General features: G+C 30.5%; 2 protein-coding genes across 2 annotated transcripts; both read right to left on the bottom strand.

Annotated features, from left to right (window-relative positions):
• Positions 1-718: 718 nt before the first annotated feature.
• LOC118047322 (E3 ubiquitin-protein ligase AIRP2) lies at positions 719-4,856 on the bottom strand. The gene is made up of 5 exons (XM_035056588.2): positions 4,540-4,856; positions 2,901-3,051; positions 2,742-2,808; positions 2,406-2,640; positions 719-1,370 (listed from the first exon to the last, which is right to left on the bottom strand). Exons 1-5 carry the CDS (start codon positions 4,617-4,619, stop codon positions 1,160-1,162), a joined length of 744 nt encoding a protein of 247 aa, XP_034912479.1. The 5' UTR covers positions 4,620-4,856; the 3' UTR covers positions 719-1,159.
• A 9,890-nt stretch (positions 4,857-14,746) lies between these two features.
• LOC118047323 (CBS domain-containing protein CBSX5) lies at positions 14,747-17,103 on the bottom strand. The gene is made up of 2 exons (XM_035056589.2): positions 16,600-17,103; positions 14,747-15,847 (listed from the first exon to the last, which is right to left on the bottom strand). Exons 1-2 carry the CDS (start codon positions 16,956-16,958, stop codon positions 15,025-15,027), a joined length of 1,182 nt encoding a protein of 393 aa, XP_034912480.1. The 5' UTR covers positions 16,959-17,103; the 3' UTR covers positions 14,747-15,024.
• Between the last annotated feature and the right edge of the window lie 4,966 nt (positions 17,104-22,069).

Here is a 22,069-nt window from a genome sequence, read left to right as displayed (position 1 = left end):
AATAAGTAAACAAAAGAATCTTCGTAAGAGATTGAATAGATAGTCAAATCAGTTGTTAGTCTTTACTTTATAAAAATCAATTAAATTGAGAAAACAAAAAAAATAACTGAAAAAACTGAACTGTAAAAAAAAACCGATTAAAATTTAAAAAAACTGACCGGTTCAGTTCGGTTTTGATTTTATAAACTTGAAATAGAAAAAACCAAATCAAACCCAAATAAAAAAAACCCATAAAAAATCAAGCCAAATAAATAAATAAAAAAACCAAATCAAACCGAAAAAACTGAGTCAAAACTAGTTTTTGTTCTAAAAAATTGAACCAAAACTGGTTGGTTTGAACTTTGAACCAATTTCGGTTCGATTTCGGTTTTTTTTAAAAAAAATTCAGTTTAGTTACTTTATTTTAATAAAAAAACAAACCAAACCAAAAATAATTACCCCACACCTCCTATTATTAATACTAGTAAACGAAAACGGTGCATTAAATATCTATTATTAACATATTGACAAATAGGAATAGTGATAAGATTTTAACAAGATTATCTTGCTTTTTTCAATAAAATACTGGTACATTTATCCCCCCTTTTCTCATTTGTAATAAGAAAATAAAGAGTTTCTTTGAAGAGCAGCACGTACGAGTAGTATTTGTTTTTACATTGCAACATGCTTTTTAAAATATTTTTCAAATTACTTTACGCTTGAAAAAGTACGTGAAAAGAGAAAAGAAAAATAAAAACTCCGTGTTTTCAATGGTTATTTTGAGCTGTTGCATCTGTTGATCAAGTGCTACTTCATACGAGCTGTCTTCAGCTTGAGGAACAAGACGAATAGATCTTTTTTCTTCTCCCACAGACACAAGACGAATGTGGGAGGGAAATTGCAGAGCTTTGACAAGCAAGCTCCAGGCTATACAAGCATGTACAAATGTGCTAAAATACGATTTATAAAACCCATCTTTAACTTCACCTACCAACCCACAATAACCATGGCTGGATTTTCTTCTGACAAGAAGCGGGAAGAAAGCCCTGGAACTCCCAAGCGGCCTAAACTCTGCCTACTGAATTTTCGGTGGTTATGTTATATTAAGGAAAGGGGGGGTGGTAGTGGTACTATTCATCCGAAGACCAGGGAGATGGCGGTTGCGGGCTGTACTTGTCGCCTATCTTACGTGTGAATCGTACGTGTCGAAGAGGTTGTCAGGAATTATCAGAGGCAACTTATCTACATACATAAAAAGCCTTCTTAGGTTATCTCTTGTCACCGTTGCCATGTCCACAATGTCCCTGCTGTCAGTAAACACCCAGAGATCTCCAGAGTTTACTCTCTTGAGACTGTCCCGACAGAAGGGGCATGACTGGGATCTTGATCGCCTGCAAATCATTGCAACAGAACATTATGTTCAGCTATGGTTATGTAAACATTAAGAAACGAAGGAACAGAACACTACTGGCATGGTACGGAGAAAGAGATGGGCACTAATACATCAACCAGAAAAGGCATTGCGTAAACTAGTAAGAACAACATTCAACTGATGAGGATTCAAGTTGGACCATCTAAATGCCAGGCACAAAAACCTTACGCATTCTCAGCCTGCAGCAGGTACAACACTATGCATTTCATCTTGAACATGTGTTTTACCAGTATCATAGTGAAGGAGGGATAGAACGACGGCAGCCAAAACAGAAGCAAGGCCCCAAAACCTATCATACATCAAGGCTGCAAAGCTGAAGGCCAGGCATGCCACATTAAATAATTTATTTGAGTGACTAGAATGACAAGGCTTTTTGCACCCAAAAGCCAGCAATCCTGGAATTGCAGAATCAATTTCTTGGTCTAGCATTAGCCAAGTAAGGCTACCAGGTATCATTATCAACTTCTTACAAAATTTCAACTTAAATTTAGCTTCCTTTCCAAACATTACAGAACAGAGAGAGCAATGGGATCGCTCATTCATGTTTACTCAAAAACAGAAATGAGATCATTTTTGATAATTCGCTGATGAACCTGTGGAAATCTTTCAGGTTGATGATACAGCATCCTTCCAGTACAATGCACAACAATTATTATAGCATTTGCTTTGAAATCACAGCCCAACTGTGAGCCGGGATAGGATGGCACAGATCTTGCTTAAGTCAACTGCCATGTGCAAGGACACCATATCTTTCCCTGGTCAGGGATTCACTACGACACATGTAACCAAAAATGAAACAGAATGAAACAATTCTAATTTCCAAAAGAAAGCTATTGTATCCATTTCTCATTTAAGTGTAGAGATTGAAAACCTGCACTATTTTTATCAGGATAAGAAAAAAGCCTAATAGAAGCATTTTCCATGTGGTCAACAAAAAAACTTGGCCAGCAGGGTAACTCCAGTACTTCAAGAGTAAGAGGGACGGAGGGAGTACCATTCACGGTAACATTTCAAGCACATGGCATGGTGGCAGTTGGGCAGTACAATCTTGCTATTCATCTCCATGCATATTCCACATTCTTCTTCTCTTTCAATGTCAACATCAGCATGCTGCCTATGTTCCTCATCATCACGTCTTCGGTACCTTTCCATGCATACCGCCTTCTGTTTCTTATCTTCTGTGTCAGTGACCCCTCTTTGAAGTTGCAATAAAGAGGGATAAATTACAGCTGGCCACAGCAAGGATGCAGATTAAGAAAACAGGGAGGGTCTAACTTAAGTGAATAATAAAGAAATTGTGCACAAAGATAATTGGAAGACAGAAATTTACCATAGAACTCCCTGATACTTGCTTTTCTTTCATGAGTAGTCATGGTAGTTGTGCCATCCACATAAACCTGAGGTATGGGGGAACAACCAAGTTTTCAATGATCCGGTTAATACTAGGAAAAAAAAAAGTACAGTCCCGTCCAAGTGAACAAAGTTCAACCTTATAAATTAGGATCCTTAGCAGTCCAAGTGCACCAGCAAGATGGCAGTCTGTCCACTGCACAAGAAAAAGAAACAGGTGTGCTGCTGGACTATATGACATTCTCATCTGAAGACAGGCCCCATCATAATCTCTTGAAATATCTGATGCCCTGCACCAAACATTGCAAAATAAAAATTTAAAATGAAGACATAAGAATCTAGCAATGGATTCAGCTCATAACTTTCTTCAGTAAGACGCAAAAACTGGTAAAATGTACAAGACACAATAAAAAAATAAATTCAAAGCATACTTAACATAACCCCCCACCCCCAAACCAGAGGCTGCTGGAAACTATTTTAAACATATATATAAAAAAAAAAGAAGCAGAATATGGCATCTCCATCTTAGTTTGCCTTGATGATTTTGGCCTATAGGTCCACATTAATCAAGAATTTACAGAACTTATCTTCAAACTTCTAAAACATCGTAAATATGCTGTGAACAAAAAAAAAAGATTGATTAAAAAGGATGCTTCGTGCAAAAAATCCCATAGTGAACATTCCAGGAAGCCTTTAAAGTCTTCAGCTCACAAAAATTTAAAATAAACTGGACTGATGGTCCTTTACACAACTTAACTCAAGCTACATATGACGGCATCTCCATGAACCAGATACCATTAATAAGCAGATCTAAATATGTGATTGCATTGATACATGATAGGTAGGAAGAGGGTCCCAGCAATAGATAATCCAGCACCAGCAGTCATATCATTATATACAATCACAAATAAAGTGATAACTCCATTAATAGGGTGGATACCATAAATCATGTGAAGCCAAGTAAACTCAGCTTATCAAGATAATGAAACTATTCTCCAGTCTCCTCCAACTCAAGTACAATGGCTTCCATTTGCAAGTGCAAATTGCAAAACCCACATAGATATTTTCAACTTGGACATCTTTGAAATACCATTTCAAGTAATAGGCTAACAAAGAAAAGTTTCCAACTTTAACCACGAGATTCATTAAATCAATTACATAAATCACAAACCAGGCAAAACAATCCAGGAATTAAAATCAGTATGCTCAATGCTCGGCTTTAGCATGAAATGTAGCCATACCAACCACAAAGTAAACAGTCTGAACTCAAAAGCTAACGACAAGAACAAATTTCAAAGCCATCAAAAATTTCCATCTTGGAAAAAACTGAAATACACGGAGAAGAATTGCAACAGCTCAGAGATGAAGAGTAAAAAATGACTTGAAATTAGATTTTGTCAAGCAAAATTTTTTTTTTCGAAGGGAAAAACTGTTTATATTAACTGAGAGTATCATATAATTCATTTTGACAAAAAACAATGAAGAAGAAGAAGAGACAAGGTTAAATAGTGGCTAAATTCAACAACAACAACCAAAAAAAAAAAAAAACATAATTTAAGTTAGACTCAAGACAAAACAAAACATATTTAAGGAAAAAAAAAAAAAACTTTACCAATCTAACAAGCAAAACATTAAAAAAAAAAGGCAAAAAGTCAGTACTTCTAGCATTCCACTCAAGCACCAATTACACCCCAGAAAAAATTTAAAAAAAAATTTCACAGACAAATGTAACAACAAACCCCAGAAAACCCAGAAGAAAAGGAGAGAGAGCAACTTACAGAGTATTCGCATGTTGAATATCAGCTTCAAGCACTTTAAGAGAGTCCTTGAAAGATTTTCTCACAGACCCTATATACATATCTCTTCTTCAAAACCTCCAAAATCAAGCAATCGGATTCTCTCTTTGGGTAAAAACCCTGAAAATTTTTCTAGTTTTCTCTTCACCAAAACCTCCTTCCTTTTCTTTTTTTGGTGGTGGGGTTGGTTCTTCTCAGAGGAGCTTCTTCTTCTACTCTGTTCTTGAAAGGGAAGCCATAGATAGAGAGGGGACACGTGGATTAGAGAGTGGGATGTCGTGGAGTTAGCGTTGAAAATTGAAAAAAAAAATTACTAATATTTCGAAGATGATCCAAATAGTATTTAATTGAAACCAAGAAGGGTACAAACGTCCATTTAAATTTTTTGTATTAATTATTTAATTCCAACCACATTTTAGGATTAGGTAGTGTTTGATATATATAACAGCAAGTACCATGTTTATGTATTGTTTGTTTTTTTTGCTTGGAATTAATTCGTTTTAAAAGTATATTTAACTTGAAAAAAATATTAAATTAAATTTTTTAATAATTTTAATGTGCCATATCAAAAATAAAAAAAACTCTAGAAAAAATTCACTTAGATATATTTAAAAAACACTTTTAAAAAGTATTTTGTACAATAATATCAAACACATATTTAATATTTTCTTTTTCCTTGACTTTTTAGGTTGAAATCTTGAAATAGTGCATTAAAAAAATATTATTTTTAATACATTAGATCAATATAAAACTTAAATTCATTTTAAAAAATAATTTAATATTAGTTGACATAGTCCTACCTTTACAATACCCACCACCAACCATTCTGTATTTTATTTTTTTTCAAACCTTTTATATAAATAGTTTGTCAATTAAGGTTTTGTTTGTTTGTTAAGAAACAAAGTGTTTTTTAAAAAACAATTATAAAAATCTTTTTCCGTTGCAATGAATTATATTTTGATAATACTCACTCATGTTATAAAAATTAAGTTGAATCATTATTTAAAAATACATAAAAAATAATTCTCTTAAAATAATATGGTACAATAAAAGGGAAGATATTTTCCCTTCATGATAAAATTCCCTGATCAAGGCATAGCTGACTAGTTTTCTTAACTTACACAGTTCAATGTTTCAAGTGGATATATTATATTAATTTGATGACTTGATATTTTGGTTTGATCTTCATTGAAAAGGTGAAAAATTCAATATTTTTTATCAAAATAAAGTTATTTTAGGATGGTTTTTTTAATTTTTTTTAAATATTTATAATTTAAAGTAACTCGAATTAACTCATCTAATTTACAACCCAAGCAGAGTGATAAGTTGATTTTTAGACCGAGTCTTGTAACTATAACACCAACGATGGAAAGGGAAGGAAATATTGTTGATGGAAACTTTTTTTCTCAACCAAACACAGCCTTAAGGTAGTCCAAAATTCCTCAGAGCACCGTAAGGATGCAGCAGCCCGTGACTGCCCCTTATCCACTCTCTTCTCGATACAATAATAACACATCCACTTTCTTTGGCTCTTTGTCTGCCACTTTTACCCTTGCTTTCGGTTTAGCTTTGCCTCCACGCACTCCTGATCGTTACATTTTTCCTCATACCTACTTATTGCCCTCTCCTTTTCAATTTATTTGCTAATATACCCTTCACGGCTCTAAGCTGTCATGTGATTTTATCCCAAAATACCAAGAAATGAAAAGGTAAAAAAAATCACTATTCCTTAGAAAGTAAGTGTTTAATTCATGTCTATAATTTACACCCTAATATATTATAGCGTACAAGTGTTTTTTTAAATTATTTTTAAAAATATATAATAAATTAATAAAAAAATATCCTAAGAAAATATCAACTTAATATATTTTTAAATAAAATGTCTCTTTAAAATGTATTAAGAAAAAAAAACAGAAACTTGGACTTTCAAACACTTGCTTATTGACATTTCCTCCTCTTTAATCTTATATCTACCGAGTACATTAATGGGAAGGATAATAACACTGTGTTTAGAAACACGTGCAATTCATGTTTTTAATAAATTTAATTTTTTAAATATTTTTTAAATCATTTTAATATATTGATTTTAAAAATAATTTTTAAAAAATAAAAAAAATATTTTTTTAATACATTTTAATATAAAAAACACTTTTAAAAAAATCATAATTACACTACCAAACACAAACCATAAAGTCTTTGGGCAAAATACTGCTATTGTCTTTTTTGGTGTTTTTGCGCGCACGAAAAAAAATCCACGGGGAAAATGTTTAGTAACATTCTTTTAAAGGCAAAAGCCAAAACTACAAAATAAAGCTTTTTTCAGGATGTTATAACATAAAGGGAAACAACTAGAATCATCCTTGTGTATGTAACGATTCAGCGAATTAATTCCTATAAAAGAATATTTGATCAAAATTATACTGTATTTGGAAAATTTATGAAGATCAAACTACTTGAACTAGATTGCATTAAATTGTAAGATCTATGCTAACTAAGATTTACTAGAGTGTTTAAGAAATAAAAAAAATTTAATTTTTTTAAGCAAATAAGTTTTTTTGAAAATATTTATGGAATAAAAAAACATTTTTTTGATAAAATATATTCAAGAATCTAAGAGCAAAAGTTTTAAAAAATATCGTAAGAAATTTTAAGAAAAAAAGAAAATTTGAAAAACGACACAATCATTTGAAAATGTTTAAGTCATGATGAATTTTTTTTTTTTTTGGAAATTCTCATTTATTAAAATATTTGAAAACGTTCAATAATAATAAAATCAAATTTCAAATTCTTAAGGAATGATTTTTTACTTCTTGATTTTTTTTATTTGTTTCAAAAAACCTAACGGATGATAATTTTCAAGATTTGAGAAATTTTGATTTTAAAAAAATTATAATATTTCTGAAATTTATTTTAAATTTCTAGAACATTTTCTGAGATCTTAATGGTTGATAATTCTTGAAATATTTTATCTTGAAATTTTAATTTGTTTCTTAGAAATCTTCAAAAGTGTGTTTTTGTTATAAAAATTACTTTGATTTTTAATTTTTTAATAATTTTTAAAATCTTAGCGACCGAGAATTATCATAATGATTTTATTTCCTAAAGTTTTTGAAAAAAAAGATAACTTCTCTATTCCTAAAACATTTCTAAAACTTCTTGGTTGTTGGGAAAAAAAAAAAAAACAGTTTTTATTTATTTAGAATCTCTAAATCTTAATTGGTAGTCGCCCTACAGTTCAACGCGATGGGGTTAAATGCTTACAAAAATGTACTAAATTTTAACCAAATCTTTGTGGCGTGATATAAACATAGAAAGCATTTTGAGGGTTTTTCAACTATTATTAATAAATATTTTTTTATTATAGTTTTGAAACCGATCTAATCTGGTAAATAGATCCAGGATCCAGCTGATCCGGGATTAAAACTAGACCGGGTTAAAGAAAAAACCAGGAAAGTAAAAAATCCAATGTGACCCGGTGATCTGATTGACCCGACAAGACTCGGTCAAGAACTCGATTATAACCCGTTGATTTTTATTTTTTTTATTAAAACCAAATCATTTTGATTTAAAAAAAAAATTGAACTCGAGCGATCTAATAACCCAGTTAAAACCCGAAATATAGCCAAATCTAAAAATTATGCTTTTTACAATCACAGCATCCAAACTAAAAGGTACAGTCACAGCCAAAAAAACATATTTTAGCTGTTATTTTTAAAAAATAGTTTTTCTAAGAATATATATTTAAAAAAACATTATTTTTAATATTAATTAAATCATAAAACATGAATTACACTGCAATCCCAGACAACCTCAAAATGGGTCTCGGACGCCGGTGAGTCTACCCCTGCCCCTGTTTCAAGCCAGGGCAGATGAGCCTTGAGGACGACGGTGGGGATTTTGGAATTGAAGGAAGCCCCGTCAGCCTGGGATAGAAGGAAGGGAAACTAAACAATGTTATGATATCGAAAGTGATGGCCCTAGAGTCAAGGCAGCTAAGATTCAAGATGTAGCTGATTTGTGTTTATATTTTAAAAATATTTTTTAAAAAAATAATATTTTTTTAAAATTATATATTTTAAAATTATTTTAATATACTATATAAAAATAATTTTAAAAAATAAAAAAAATATTATTTTAATATATTTTTAAATAAAAACAATTATTACACCATGAAAACACGTCCTAAGGACAGTCTGAAGAAATCATTACAAACTCCAATTTCAGAGTCTAATATTTTATTTAAGGGTCCAACCTTCTATTCTTTTTTATTTGAGTGCGTACCTTTACTTCATATTGTTACATCATGATGTGATCAGTCTAAATTAGCGCTTGATTGGTCTTTTTTACCTATACATGAGTGATATCGTGTAACTTCTGAGGCAACACATTAGAGATTCTCGCCATGTTTTGTCCTTTTCTTTTGATTATTTATTTCTAAAAAACAAATTATTTAATACTGTGTCCACTTAATAATTTATTATATATATATATATATATGTATGTATGTATGTATGGTTTTCAAAAAAATATCACGAATTGGTTCTCGGTTTTATAAAAAAATAATAATTAATTTTAATATTTAGAAAATATTAAAAATGAAGGGAAAAAAAAAAATAGCATGCCTTTTGTTTTTGAAATATAATTGCTTCAACTTTGATCCTCTCTCTTGTTTTGCCTTTAATCATTAAATTTTTGTTTTATTTTTAATTCAATCCTTCAATATTATATTTAATAGAATCTGTAATTTGTTTCAATTTACTTTTTAAGTTATTATCCCTATCTAAAAAAATAGTCAAATCATTAGGTTGGTTATTAATTTCATGAAGAAAAAAGATTTTATTGTTTGAGAAAAATAAAAAATAAGGGGGCTAAAATTGAAAATGAGAAAGAATGGGAGGCCTTTGAAAAAACATTATATCAGCACCTTTGTACCTCGGAATTCTGTCAAACTTTCTCTTCGGTCTCTTTACTTCAGAAATTAAACGGGAAGAACGCAGGGAAGCACCAACTTGTTTCTCTCCCAAACTCTAGTCAACTTGCATGCATTTTATACCTTCAATTATTGATTTATGTATGTATTACGAAGCTAGTTTACACATAAAGTTGAGAGATGGAGTAGCCGCTGTAAAAGAATCATCTTAATCTAATAATTTAAATTTTTAGATAATATCTTAGGATATAATTTTTATTATTCTCTGAAATACCTCCTCAAGTGAAAACCCTTTAGACTTGAAACTTGCACAGACTCACATTACCTTGTGCTTAATTTTTATCAAATAAATAAGGGTTGTAAGATTCGAACTCGTGACCACTTGGTCATCAAGGCTTTGATACTATATCAAAGAACCTTCTTAACATAATAACTTATGTTTTTAGATAAAATTCTAGAATATAATTTATATTATTCTCTAACAGAAATAACACGCATATTCGTGACGAAAAGATGATCAATTGTGATCAATTGTCAGCTGATGATTGAATCTGGGCACATCATTGTTCATGATGAAACCCATGGATGATTAACCTCAGGGTGAATAAATTGAAATAATTGAGTTCGATGCTCTTCATAATTCAGCCCGTTTATCTCTCAAGTACAGGGACGACTGTAATCCCTCTTCTTTTCTGCAGAATCTGCTAAAAACAAGCAATCATTGTTGCCTCAGCAGCCAGCATGCAACCAACCTGCTGCTGCAACTCCAATTATGAGTTCTGCAGAAAAGGATCTAAACATGAAGGGTAAATTGAAAAGGGGATTTAATTTCTACGCACACACTTTCTAGATCTGCTCGTCGATTTCTTATTTCATCCAAGATTTGACTTTGCATCCTCTTGAAGGATGCTTTATCATGAAGTTGGTGAGCCTCACCCCAAGTAGCTCAATCTATTTAATTATGATAGGTATATGGTCAATTAACCAGTAATGGTGATCTATAATATGATCATGATTTTCATATTTATTATGATTTTTATATTTATATAATCATCGAAGGTCCATTTAGTCGTATTTGTTACTGATATTCTCTCCTATTGTGCATATTTTATGAAGATATAACGGCACTGTTTTGAAGAAAATTGATGGAAATTACAAACAAGCATGAACAAAAAGCTTAATTGATAATACTACTAGATTTAATAATTTATATAACAAAAATTTTATCGATATTTACATTAACATTTTATTTATAATTATTTTACTTATAAAATTATAAACAGAAATTGTTTGTTGATAAGTCCATCACTAATATAATAACATGCATTTATTTTTAAAAAGTTGTTGGCGAAATAAACACATATCATCAAAGTTTTTTCCTTTTCTTTTTCCAATTACAAATCATTTTAATTTGCATGATATAACATTAAGCCATCCATGCAAAGTCGTTATATCCTGCTTGAGTTTTGTTCTAGATAGATAGATAAAAAAAAAAAAAAAAAAAAAAGAGGGACAAACCCATATCAGTATTGTTTTAAATAAAAAAGTTAAAATATATTAAAATAATATTGTTTTTTTTATATAAAAAATGAAATTAACCGGGTTGAATTTTATCTAGATTTGACCTAATCATCCTATTAACTCACTCGTTTCATTACCAAAATAATCTAAAATAAAAACCTAATCTAGATTCTCAAGAAGATATTGAATCAACTAGTAATTAAAACCAGGCTAGGTTTAATTGACAATGCATCCACCACCTCATAAAAAAACAGGGAGGAGCAATTAAATCTATGAGTATGTGGGGGAGAGGAGGGAAAAGGATATTTGGTGGGTGGGAAGGGCAGATATGTGATGTCCAGCTCACTAGGCTAAGTTATATCCTGTATATTATCCTGTCCACCTCATCATTCATCAAATAAACACTACTATATAGTTTTTTTCTGAATAAAAAATATCATTGTTGGATAGGCGTTTCATTGAATTGTCCCTTTCACCCCTTCTTAGATAAACAACATTATTTTATTTCAACATTACTTGACTCTCAAGAATTGTGTACAATTATAACTTTAAATATGTTAATGCAGGATAACATTATTTAATCTATTCGAAGTATATATACAGATAGGTTAATTTAAGTTAATTTTATCAATAACAAATTTAAAATAAAATTAACTAGGATTAGTGAAACCTACCTAGTTATACTAAATAAATTCTGATTTTATTTAAAACTCAGTACAAGTTAAGCAAGACAGCAAACTACCAGCTTGAACCACTGAGCTAGCGCAAGTGGCAATTTATTTTTGAAAAAGTTTGTTTAGAAACGCGGTATAAATGGTATTTTTTAAAATTTAATTTTTTTTTTAACTAAAATTTTTTAAATATATATTTTTAAATTGTTTTGATGTGCTAATTTTAAAAATAATAAATTATTTTATTATATTTTTAAATAAAAAATAATTTAAATCGTAATTATTATTATAATTCCAAGGAGGTTGGAAATGTAAAGAGAAACTTGGCGAGACATGGTGGCTAGCACAAGAGCAGGCTGCAGAGCTCGGTTGCCCTTGTCGGATAATTTCACCAGGAAGTAGAAGTGTCCAAGGGCTCGTGCCTGAAGGCCAGATTCATGCATGGCTTTGAGCCTTGGGCCCTTAGCAAGCATATATAGTTAAACAACCAACGGAATCGTTCCAATGAGATGGACTCGGGCCCTTTTTGCCACGACCGTGTCAAGTATCAACCCCAAACTTTAAACATTCTTCATTTTAGTCCTTATATTTAAGGATTTTCTTTTACTCGGAATATGTATTTGGCCCTTATATATATATATATAAAGCTTTATTACTTTATTTCATTGTATTCCAAATATATATTTTTATGCATATCTATGATTTTTTCCCCATCCTTGTATTAAGTATATTACTGAAGAAAAAAGATAGGAAAAAATAAAAGATAAGAATATGGTTACAAAGTATTTAAATTATTCAACAGATTCTATCTTAGTACGAGGAGGTGAGGAACCGTGTGAAAAGAGCATGCATCTTGGTGTTGTAAATTTTGTCCTTTGGGGGAAACTAGACTCTTCGTATGAGTAGTAACCTGCCATTGTCTCGCAAATCCATTAGCTCGAAAGTTCTTGAATTCTTCCCTACTAACATAATTGACGAGTGTTTAGTAGTACGGTCAAAAAATTTTAATTTTTTTAATTAATATATTTTTTATGTTTTTATATCATTTTAATATCCTGATGTCAATAATATTTTAAAAAAAATATTATTTTAATATGTTTTAAAATAAAAAACATTTTAAAAAGCAATCGCTATTATATCCCCAAACACCCTAAAATAACCTCAACCTGGTGGTTTAACTAGACATAGAAAGTAATGTGGTTTTTTTAATACAACATAATTGTTTTTTAATAATTTGTACACGGTTACATTGGTTATTTTATTTTTTTACAAGTAAAATTTTTGATTTACTCTTACAATAAAAAAAATGCGATGCCTTTTAATCACGAGTGTTATGGCATTTTTATTTTTTTTAAATAGTGCAATTATTTTGATATTTTTAAAAATAAAATCAATATAATTTTCTCATAAGGCTTCTTCCCACCCCACCCTACCCCACCCTTTCTTTACACTAGTTTTATTGTTAATATGACAATTACTCAAAAGCATTATTGTAATTGACCATATATTAAATATTATTAAAATACATATTGATGCTTGTGTAGTACACACTAGTGAGTGGACGACCTTTGCATTCTTCAGGCAATGCATGTAAGGTCATCCGGCCACTTAATACAGTCTTTTAGGATAGCGTTTAAAATATCTCGATGTCCTGTATATGATGAAGACCTGTACGTGCCACTAGTATGGCACCAACAACAATGTTTTTTTTTTTTCTCTTTCTCTCTCCTTCTCAAAACCTGCGCCAACCCCTTTAAAATTTAAGAACACCCCTTTTAATAATATTTTTCTTCATATTTAGTTTATGTTTTTTTATTAGTATTTTTTTTTTTATTTTAAATGATCTATAAAATCACAAATATTTTTTAATTTTATCTTTTTTTATTTTTTAATCTTTTAAATTTAATCTCTATTTTTTTTTAGGTTTTTAGTTACAGAAAAACAAGTAGTGCGGCAAAAAAGTATGAAATCATGCTGAAGCTAACAATTGTGGGTTGCAGCCTTGTATAGATGGGGTGTGGTGTTGCAGCAGAGATCTCGTTTACGGCCAACTAATAGCAGAGAGAAAGTGAAGTGGCTGCAACAGGCATGGAGGCTATATGAAGATGCAGTTCACATGGACTCTAGCAATCTTCAAGTAAGAGAAGCCTTGCTGTCATGGATGTCTGAGTTTAATCATAGGCTCTTGTGATCACTTTGAAGCAGGAGTTGATTGTTTCAATGCCTTTTATTTGTATTCCTTCATTCTTTCTAGGTTTTAGTTCTCCAGCTAGGTTGTATTCTATGTATAGAGATTAATACCCAGATAAGTAAATAAAACGGACAAGGTCTTCCTAATCTGATTGAGGCAACCATCATCACTTCAAGCAACTGATACTGTCTCCTTTTCTTTTGTAGAACTATGCCATTTGTTTTTCGGGCATGTTCCACCTGAAACACCAATAAATGACCTTGTTAATGAAAATTATTCTTCTTCTGTTCCTTTTACCTTCTTTTTAATACCTTTGGTCAAACTTGGGAAACGACTCTTTGTTGATAGAAGACAGTGATTTTCCATTGTAGAAAAGAACATCTTGTGATCAAACTTGATGGCCATTGGCCATAAACTTGATATAATGGTTGTTGTCTGGGTTTCACAAGCACAAGGACTTTCAGAATTTGTTTTGATCAATTGTATTATTATTTTCTCTTTAATTCTGCCTTTCTTGACTGGATTATACTATGTGAATTATGACTGTCTAAAAAAGACCAGATTGCAAATGAGAGCGCAGAAATTCCCCTCCCTCTAGCTAGCCGGCGGGCGGAGCGCTCTATATGATCGGCGGACCGGATTTAACATGTATCTGCTGCGGATTTTTGTTTAATTATGCCAATCATACTCCACGGTGGATTTATAATATGAACACGGCGGAGCTAAGAGAATGGATCGGCTGAGCAAAGTGACGAGGCAAATGACAGGAACAGATATGATCTGCAGGCATCTCTGTCCTTTCAAACCCTGTTTTTTCAACTTTTTTTTCACAGTTATTTGAATGTAGTGAATACCTTAACGAGAAGCAATAACGTCTTTGAAAGCAAAACAAGTTTCTAAGCTCTTTGATGCCAAAACGCTACTGCTTGCAGCTAAATTCATATTATCCACGCCCATTATAATGCTTGTTTCTTTCGACAATAACAACCATTATATTGGTAACAGTGAATTAACTTAGTTCATCATAAAAGGTCTAATTGTCGAACAATTCCTTGGTCTGTGATGTCCATTCTGGCATTTTCACATTTTACTGGAAATATAACGTTTTCGAAATTATAACATATTTAAATATTTAAGGAACCGTAGAACAACGCTCACACCATTGACCTCAAACGTTCCCGCAAAACTTTAATCATTCCTGCGAAGGTAACAACACCAACCAAAGTGCCATCCTCTTCAATAACCCATATGTAGCTTAAACGATGTGAAAGGGCTTGAATCATCACTGCTACCAATGAGCTCCATGGATAGCACACAATTGTCTCGGTGCTCCTCCCCGCTCTTGCTGAATTCCCAGCTACCCTCCCACTCCTTCCCATTCCGAACTCTTCGTCTGATGAAGATGAATAGGATGAATCAGATGAAGATGATAAAATTCCTGATTCCTCTTCTATTAAGTCCAACGCAGGTCCTAGATTCCTCTCTTCCAGTCTTTGCTTCACCACCATTATCAGGTCCTCCGGCGGGTCACCACATTCTATGTAAGCCATCAACTCCCCGGCCGAAAGTGTCGCAATTGCAGCAGCCACTGTCTCGTCACAGAAGTTCAATGTGAATGGTGAGATTTCGCCAATCAACTTGCCGTCTGCATCAAGAATTGCTACAGATGTTTGTTTAACAAGGGATTGAGAAATCAAGGGCAATGCAGCAGGGTCATCGTAATGGACGGTAAAGGATTCGGTATCAATGATGTTGAGGGACTCGATGGTGTGGTTTGGAGTTGGAGAGAAGAGGCCGATGGAGTTGAGGAGGTAACGGACTATGTCTTCCTGAGTGAGCCAGCAGTACTCACGGTTGTTGTGAAGGGTGGAATTGGCGGTGGATTTGCTTATCAGCTTCTTTCTTGTGAAGGGGCTGTGAAGTGGTATCACAAGGTTCTGTGCACCTTCAAGGATGAGATCTATGGCCTCCAGTAAGCTGAAAAAGAGTAAGAGAAAATCATTAGATGCACAACATAACACAATCAATATGAGACAGACAGAAACGGAACAGGAAATCTCAATGAAAACCAGTTTCAACTGCTATAGTAGTCTTAAAGAGATGCAAGTTTCAGAATCCCATCCGTTTCTTTTCTTTTTACTACTTTTGATTACAAGAGAAAGGCTTAGACCTGAACCGTCCTCTTGAGAAGGACGGGGGAGGGAGGGTGAGTGCCGTTGAGCCACAATAATAATCGGCAGCCACACATTAGTTACTCCAAAATTTGTCTCTTTTATGCAAAATTCCAGATAAATCTTCAGTGATTTTCAAATTTCACCAATAAATTTTCTGAACTTAGTTGTCGCATATAAAATTCATCAAGATTTTAAGTATTTATGCATCACACCTGCAGGTAAGAAATCTATAGACGTTGAAATCTCAATTAAAAACATATCGATGGTCACCTAGTCTCGAAATTCTGGACACAACAGGGTTGGGCGACACATTTCAAGAAAACTTTAGATTTTTAACAAAACAAAAAAACAAACAAAAACAAAGAACTCAACCGAAAGGTAATCTAATAATGGAGAAGAGAAAAGTATAGAAGGTGTGATAATAATAATAATAATAATAACATTACAATAAAGAGAAATAAACATTAGAAATCCAAAATTCTCTAAAAAAACAAACAATTCCAAATCGAAATCTCAAAAAAAGAAAAACCCTTTTCAAAAAATCAATGGACATACCTGGCGTGAGGTTCCAGGTGCCTAACAAGTCCAGAAACCTTAGAATTTAGAAGCAGGGACACCGGCTCCTGCAAGGCTTTCCCTGGATTCTTCAAATTCTCTTCTTTAGACAGGAAGCAAATCACATCTGCCAAGCAAACTTTGCCAATGCATTTACATTCTGCAAAGTCAACCTTGATTGATCTTGGAGAGTTACAACGGTGATGTTGATCACAGCTCCAAACGCTTAAAAACAAATCACCAAATCTCTTAAGAGCAGACAACGCTTCCCCGACGGTTGCAGAAACAGACAGAGAGCTCAGCGCAGGTTTTCCAAGACATAGGTCCGACACCTCATGAGATAAAATGCTTACTGCCATGCACAGAAAGAATTTATCAGAGAGGAGTAAGAAATCAACACAAGGGTTTTCTTTCTTTCTTTTTTCAGAGAGAAAGAGAGAATTGTGAGAGGAGAGAAATTTTGGAGAAAAATGGAAGAAATGTGTGGTGGTCGAGTTGTGGCGTGGGAGAAGGAAGGTTATTTATAGGCAGTGTTTTACTTTAACTCTCACGGACAGATTTTTTTAAAAGATTATCACAGTAATTTAAAAGTTATTTTTAAAATAACACTATTTAAAAAGAATTTATTCTAATAGTATATTTTTATTTTTTTTACGTTTCATAATTTGATATTTATTAAATAAGGATGTCAATTATGGAAAGGCATCTACTCAATTATACATGGAAGTGATTACCACTTCATTTAATATTAATTAGATCAAGCCTTGGTATATATGTTTGTCATCCCCGCGGTGCCTTATATGCTTATTAGGTTTGCAGGATGTTCAATGAACTGTGGGATTAGTCATGGTGCGTGCAAACTGACCCGGACACCCACGTAAAAAAAAAAAAAAAAATTAGATTGTGTCCTTAAGTCACATGTTAGAGAAACCCGAATAATATTTTTATTTATTTATTTACAAAGGCTATACCAATAAAGAATATCTAGGTCATTAGTTGTATGGGTTGACCTAATCAATTTAGAATTACATTGTTAAAAAATTTATAAAAAAAGTTAAAAATGATATTATTTTAATGTTTTTTAAAAAAATTAAAGCTAAATCTTGATTAGATTAACTTGTTAGATTACCAGATTTAATTAAATTATATTTTATTAATTTATTTAAAACCTGATGCAAAGTAAATTCCAAGTTAATAAGTTACAGGTTGATCCATTATATCAAATTTGATAATCATGTTTAAAAGTGTAATAATAAAATTAAAAAAAAAAAAAAGAGAAAGTAAATTTAAAAGTGTGTCTATAGTATTATCCATATATACCACCCGAACTTTAAAAGAAGAGAGAGAGAGTGAGAAGGAACATTTTTTTCATTATCGAGTAGTACATGACAAGCTGGAAATTTTTCACCCCAAAATTCAACTCTACACAACAGTTTAATCCTGACTATACTAAACCTTGCCTCACTATTTCACTCATGTTTGTCCAAAACTATATGTTTCACAAATCCAAAGAGGTTTTATAATTGTCTTGTTATAAAAAAATGACCAACACATGTAAATAATCTCAAAGCACACAACAAATATAAGAAAAGCTCTCAACATTTACTAATATCATCAACAAATGATTTACCCAATACAATTGTGCGCGCGCAATGCATAAATATTGCATGCTACACTGTCAAGGCCTTCCAAGCCTATTTATAGACAAGTATAAAAGATTACAAAGCATATAACTATTATCCATACTTTTTAGAAAGTAGTGGGGCACTTTCTCTCTATGTTCCTGAAACTTAGTGGGTAATTTTAACAATTAAGATTTCATTCCTCTTAATAGAAGATTATAAATTTCTTAAAATTAATATTTGTTTATTTATTTATTGGTAAGGAAATCAAAACCATAATCAATTATTTGAATTATTATCTACAATACGTTATGCTTTCACTAACTTGAAGGAAGGAAGATCCATAATCAAAATATTTTAAAATTTATAAGAGAAAATTTCTAAATTTATAAAGTTTTGTGCCATCACCCCTTCATATAGTGTTATTAAAAAAATAAAATAATATTATTTTAATATATTTTTAAATAAAATAAAATAAAATATATCTATTACTACAATTTCGAATACTAATATTACTCGTTAATCATTACAATCCTAGTTTATTTGAAGTTCTAGAATCCTCTATTTTCTGATTTATTTTAATATATATTATTAAGAGAGAGAGAAACATATCTTATTACAATTCATTTGACACTCATATTAGTAAATAAATAAAAAATATCAATCAATGCTTTCCCTTCTTGAAAAATTGGTAGGTGAGGTTATCCATCAATCATCAATCATTCGTTTAAAGGAGGTCTCATGTGGGGCAGCTTCACGTGAGTTGATATTTGAGCAGGAGCTTGTTTTGTGGACAACATCCGTAATACGGCTTCTGTCCTTGACAAGACTGAGCCGCGTTAAGGTTGTTTACCATTGGGTTGCGTTAGTACATGTACTTGGATATGTTTTAAATGTAAATTTATATGAAAACGTTTCTTTTTTAGTATTTTTTAATAATTTTATTATATTAAAAAATTAACAAATATTATTTTAATACATTTTTAAAAATTAAATACTTTTAAAAAACATTACACCATAATATCTAACACATAATTATTATCTGTTCATAATCACATTACTTTTTTTATTTTTTAAAATTATTTTTTATCTAAAAAGATATTAAGTTAACATTTTTTAATTGGTCTGACACCAAAATATTAAAAATAAATAAAATTATTATTTTAATATATTTTTAATTAAAATATATTTTACCTAATATTATTAAACACAAACTTAGTTATCAAGGATTGACATGAATTGTTAAAGAATATTTGTTTTATTGTTACTATTATTATTATTATTTAAGTTTCAAGACCAACAAATAGGATAATTATTGACTTTTTTAATATAATATATCAATATAAAATATATGATTTTAAAATTGCCTGAGATAGGAACTATTTTCAATATAATTCAAGAATATCCCTTTTAATAAAAAAAATCATTTCATAAATTATCACTGTACGGTATAATATGAGGGTGTGTTGTCAAAGACATGATAACACTGTTGTCAATGTGAACTCATTGTTTTTTCAGATTAATTTAGTTCATTGTTTAATTTATTGTTAGAAAAAATAAAATATAAAAATCTAGAGTTGATTAAGGCATTGTTTGGTAATGAGTTTTTGACCTCTTTTTTTATTATTAAAATTTTATTTTTTTTGCTATAAATAATGTTTTTAGTGTTTTTGGATTGTTTTGATATATTATTATTAAAATAATATTTTAAAATATAAAAAATATTATTTTGATGATTTTTTTAGTAAAAAATACTATGAAAAGCAATCACTACTACATTATCAAATACCCTCCAAATAATTATAAAATATATAGTATTGTTAGGTCAAGTCTCTTTTGGCTCATATTAATCCATGAGACGTATGCCTTCCATTATTTTTAAGATTAGGGATTTGTTTATTTTTTTAATCATTTAGGATTGATCTTCTAAAGAAAGATTGCAATAATAAAAACCCTCACTGATCTATGATTCGGATGCTTAAAAAACACTTAATTTCAACATGTAAAAATTGGTTAAAAGGATTGCATTACTAATAAAACATGAATGAAAACTATGTGATATGTTAATCTGTGGAGTAAACTTAGAATTAATTCATACATAAAACTAGTGGGTTTTCTTACTCACTCAAATCTTGTGTATCCCTGTTTGTTTTTGTGTTTTAAAAATAATTTTAAAAAAAAATAATTTTTTTTTATTTTTTTCTTTACTTCAAGTTAATATTTTTTTTTATGTTTTCAAATCATTGTGAAGTGTTGATATCAAAAATAATTTTTTAAAAATAAAAAATATCATTTTGATATATTTTCAAGTAAAAAACACTTTAAAAAACAACTATAATCACATTCCCGAACAATTTGGAGAAACTTTATTTATTAATAAAATCGATGGTTTAAGATTTAAAAAACCTAAAATAAGACAAAAGTTTTCAAATAATTAAATAGAAGACACTCCTAGCTAGTAAGAGCGTATTTGGTAGTGTGGTAGCGGTTGCTTTTCAAATAACTTTTTCGTACTGAAATACATGTTAATAATTTTTTTTATTTTTAAAAAATTATTTTTGATATTAATATACAAAACGATTCAAAAAATATAAATTGTATTAAATTTTAGTAAAAAAATTAAATTAAATTTGGTGGGCTCAAGCTGGATGTAATGGTGATGGCCTCCGTGAATGGAATGTTGACGGGGAACAGACATAGCTGTCAGTTCAGGGTCACAGTCTTAGAATTTACTATACAACTAAAAGGATAGTGAGATTCATCGAGGCTTCTACTATGCTTGAGTTATGAATAAATTCTTGCAATTTTATAATCAATTATAATTATGTAATGACATAAGATGATCATCACTCATTTTGTAGTTCAGATATATTAAATATTCCACTGAATGAAAAAAAATAAAATAAAAAGTAAGCAATTTGAAATCCAGATCATATATCGTTCATAATGTACAAAAAATTTCAAGAAAAAAGAAACATCAGGTTGAAAACAAAACAAGACTAGAGAAAGCTGATTTTTGCGAGATCGAAGATTAAAAAGTGGTTAAATGCATGTCTTTCATAATTTATTATTTTTTATGTTTTAAAAATAGTTTTAAAATAATATATTTTTAGTATTTTAAAATTATTTTAATATGTTGTTGTTAAATAATTTTTAAAAATAAAAAATATATTATTTTTGATGAATTTATAAGTAAAAAATATTTTAAAAAACAACCATAATTATATTTTTAAATATCTTCAAAATTTTATTGGTGAACTGTTATTATGCTAGATAATAATGGTAATTTATCGTTATATATATATATATATATATATATATATATATATATATATATATATATATATATATATAGAGAGAGAGAGAGAGAGAGAGAGAGAGAGAGATAAAAATAATTAATAAAATCCATAAACACTATCTTGGTTATTGTTAAAGCCATGGGCGTTGTTATCTATAGAAATAATATCTTTTCACCAGCCAAAGGCTATTTGTGTCTTGCATAAATAAGGTGCTCGGTGCCACATTTCATTATGCAAAAAATGATAAATCTCAACCAACGAAATCCAGGGACCATTTCTTCTTCTAAGAGATACTAAACAGCTTTTCAGTGCTTCAGCGCCGGCCGTACTGTTTTTTTTTTTTTTTTTGAAGTCTAAAAAAATAATGGTTAATTGTTACAAGCATATCTTAAAAAAAGAAAAAAAATTAACTACTCTAGATCATAGAATAGAAAGATAATTAAAAAAATAACCTTCATAAATTTCCAAGAATCAAAATGATAAAACATAAAATCAGAAGAAAAAAAATCAATGAATAAAAAAAAGGATATTTAAGCTACATCTCGCGTA

Source organism: Populus alba, chromosome 4 (genome assembly GCF_005239225.2).
Source record: "Populus alba chromosome 4, ASM523922v2, whole genome shotgun sequence".
Taxonomy (NCBI): Eukaryota; Viridiplantae; Streptophyta; class Magnoliopsida; order Malpighiales; family Salicaceae; genus Populus; species Populus alba.
The sequence above is the reverse complement of the archived record's forward strand: the minus strand, read 5'-3'. Positions and strand labels throughout refer to the sequence as shown.

Excerpts from the sequence above, each read along its gene's own strand:
- LOC118047322 (XM_035056588.2), bottom strand. The coding sequence starts at position 4,619 with ATGTATATAGGGTCTGTGAGAAAATCTTTCAAGGACTCTCTTAAAGTG. Across the intron at positions 2,641-2,741 it reads AAGTATCAGGGAGTTCTATG|CTGTAATTTATCCCTCTTTA; the intron begins GTAAATTTCTGT and ends TGCTGTGGCCAG. Across the intron at positions 1,371-2,405 it reads TTGAAATGTTACCGTGAATG|GCGATCAAGATCCCAGTCAT; the intron begins GTACTCCCTCCG and ends AATGATTTGCAG.
- LOC118047323 (XM_035056589.2), bottom strand. The coding sequence starts at position 16,958 with ATGGCAGTAAGCATTTTATCTCATGAGGTGTCGGACCTATGTCTTGGA. Across the intron at positions 15,848-16,599 it reads CACCTGGAACCTCACGCCAG|CTTACTGGAGGCCATAGATC; the intron begins GTATGTCCATTG and ends ACTCTTTTTCAG.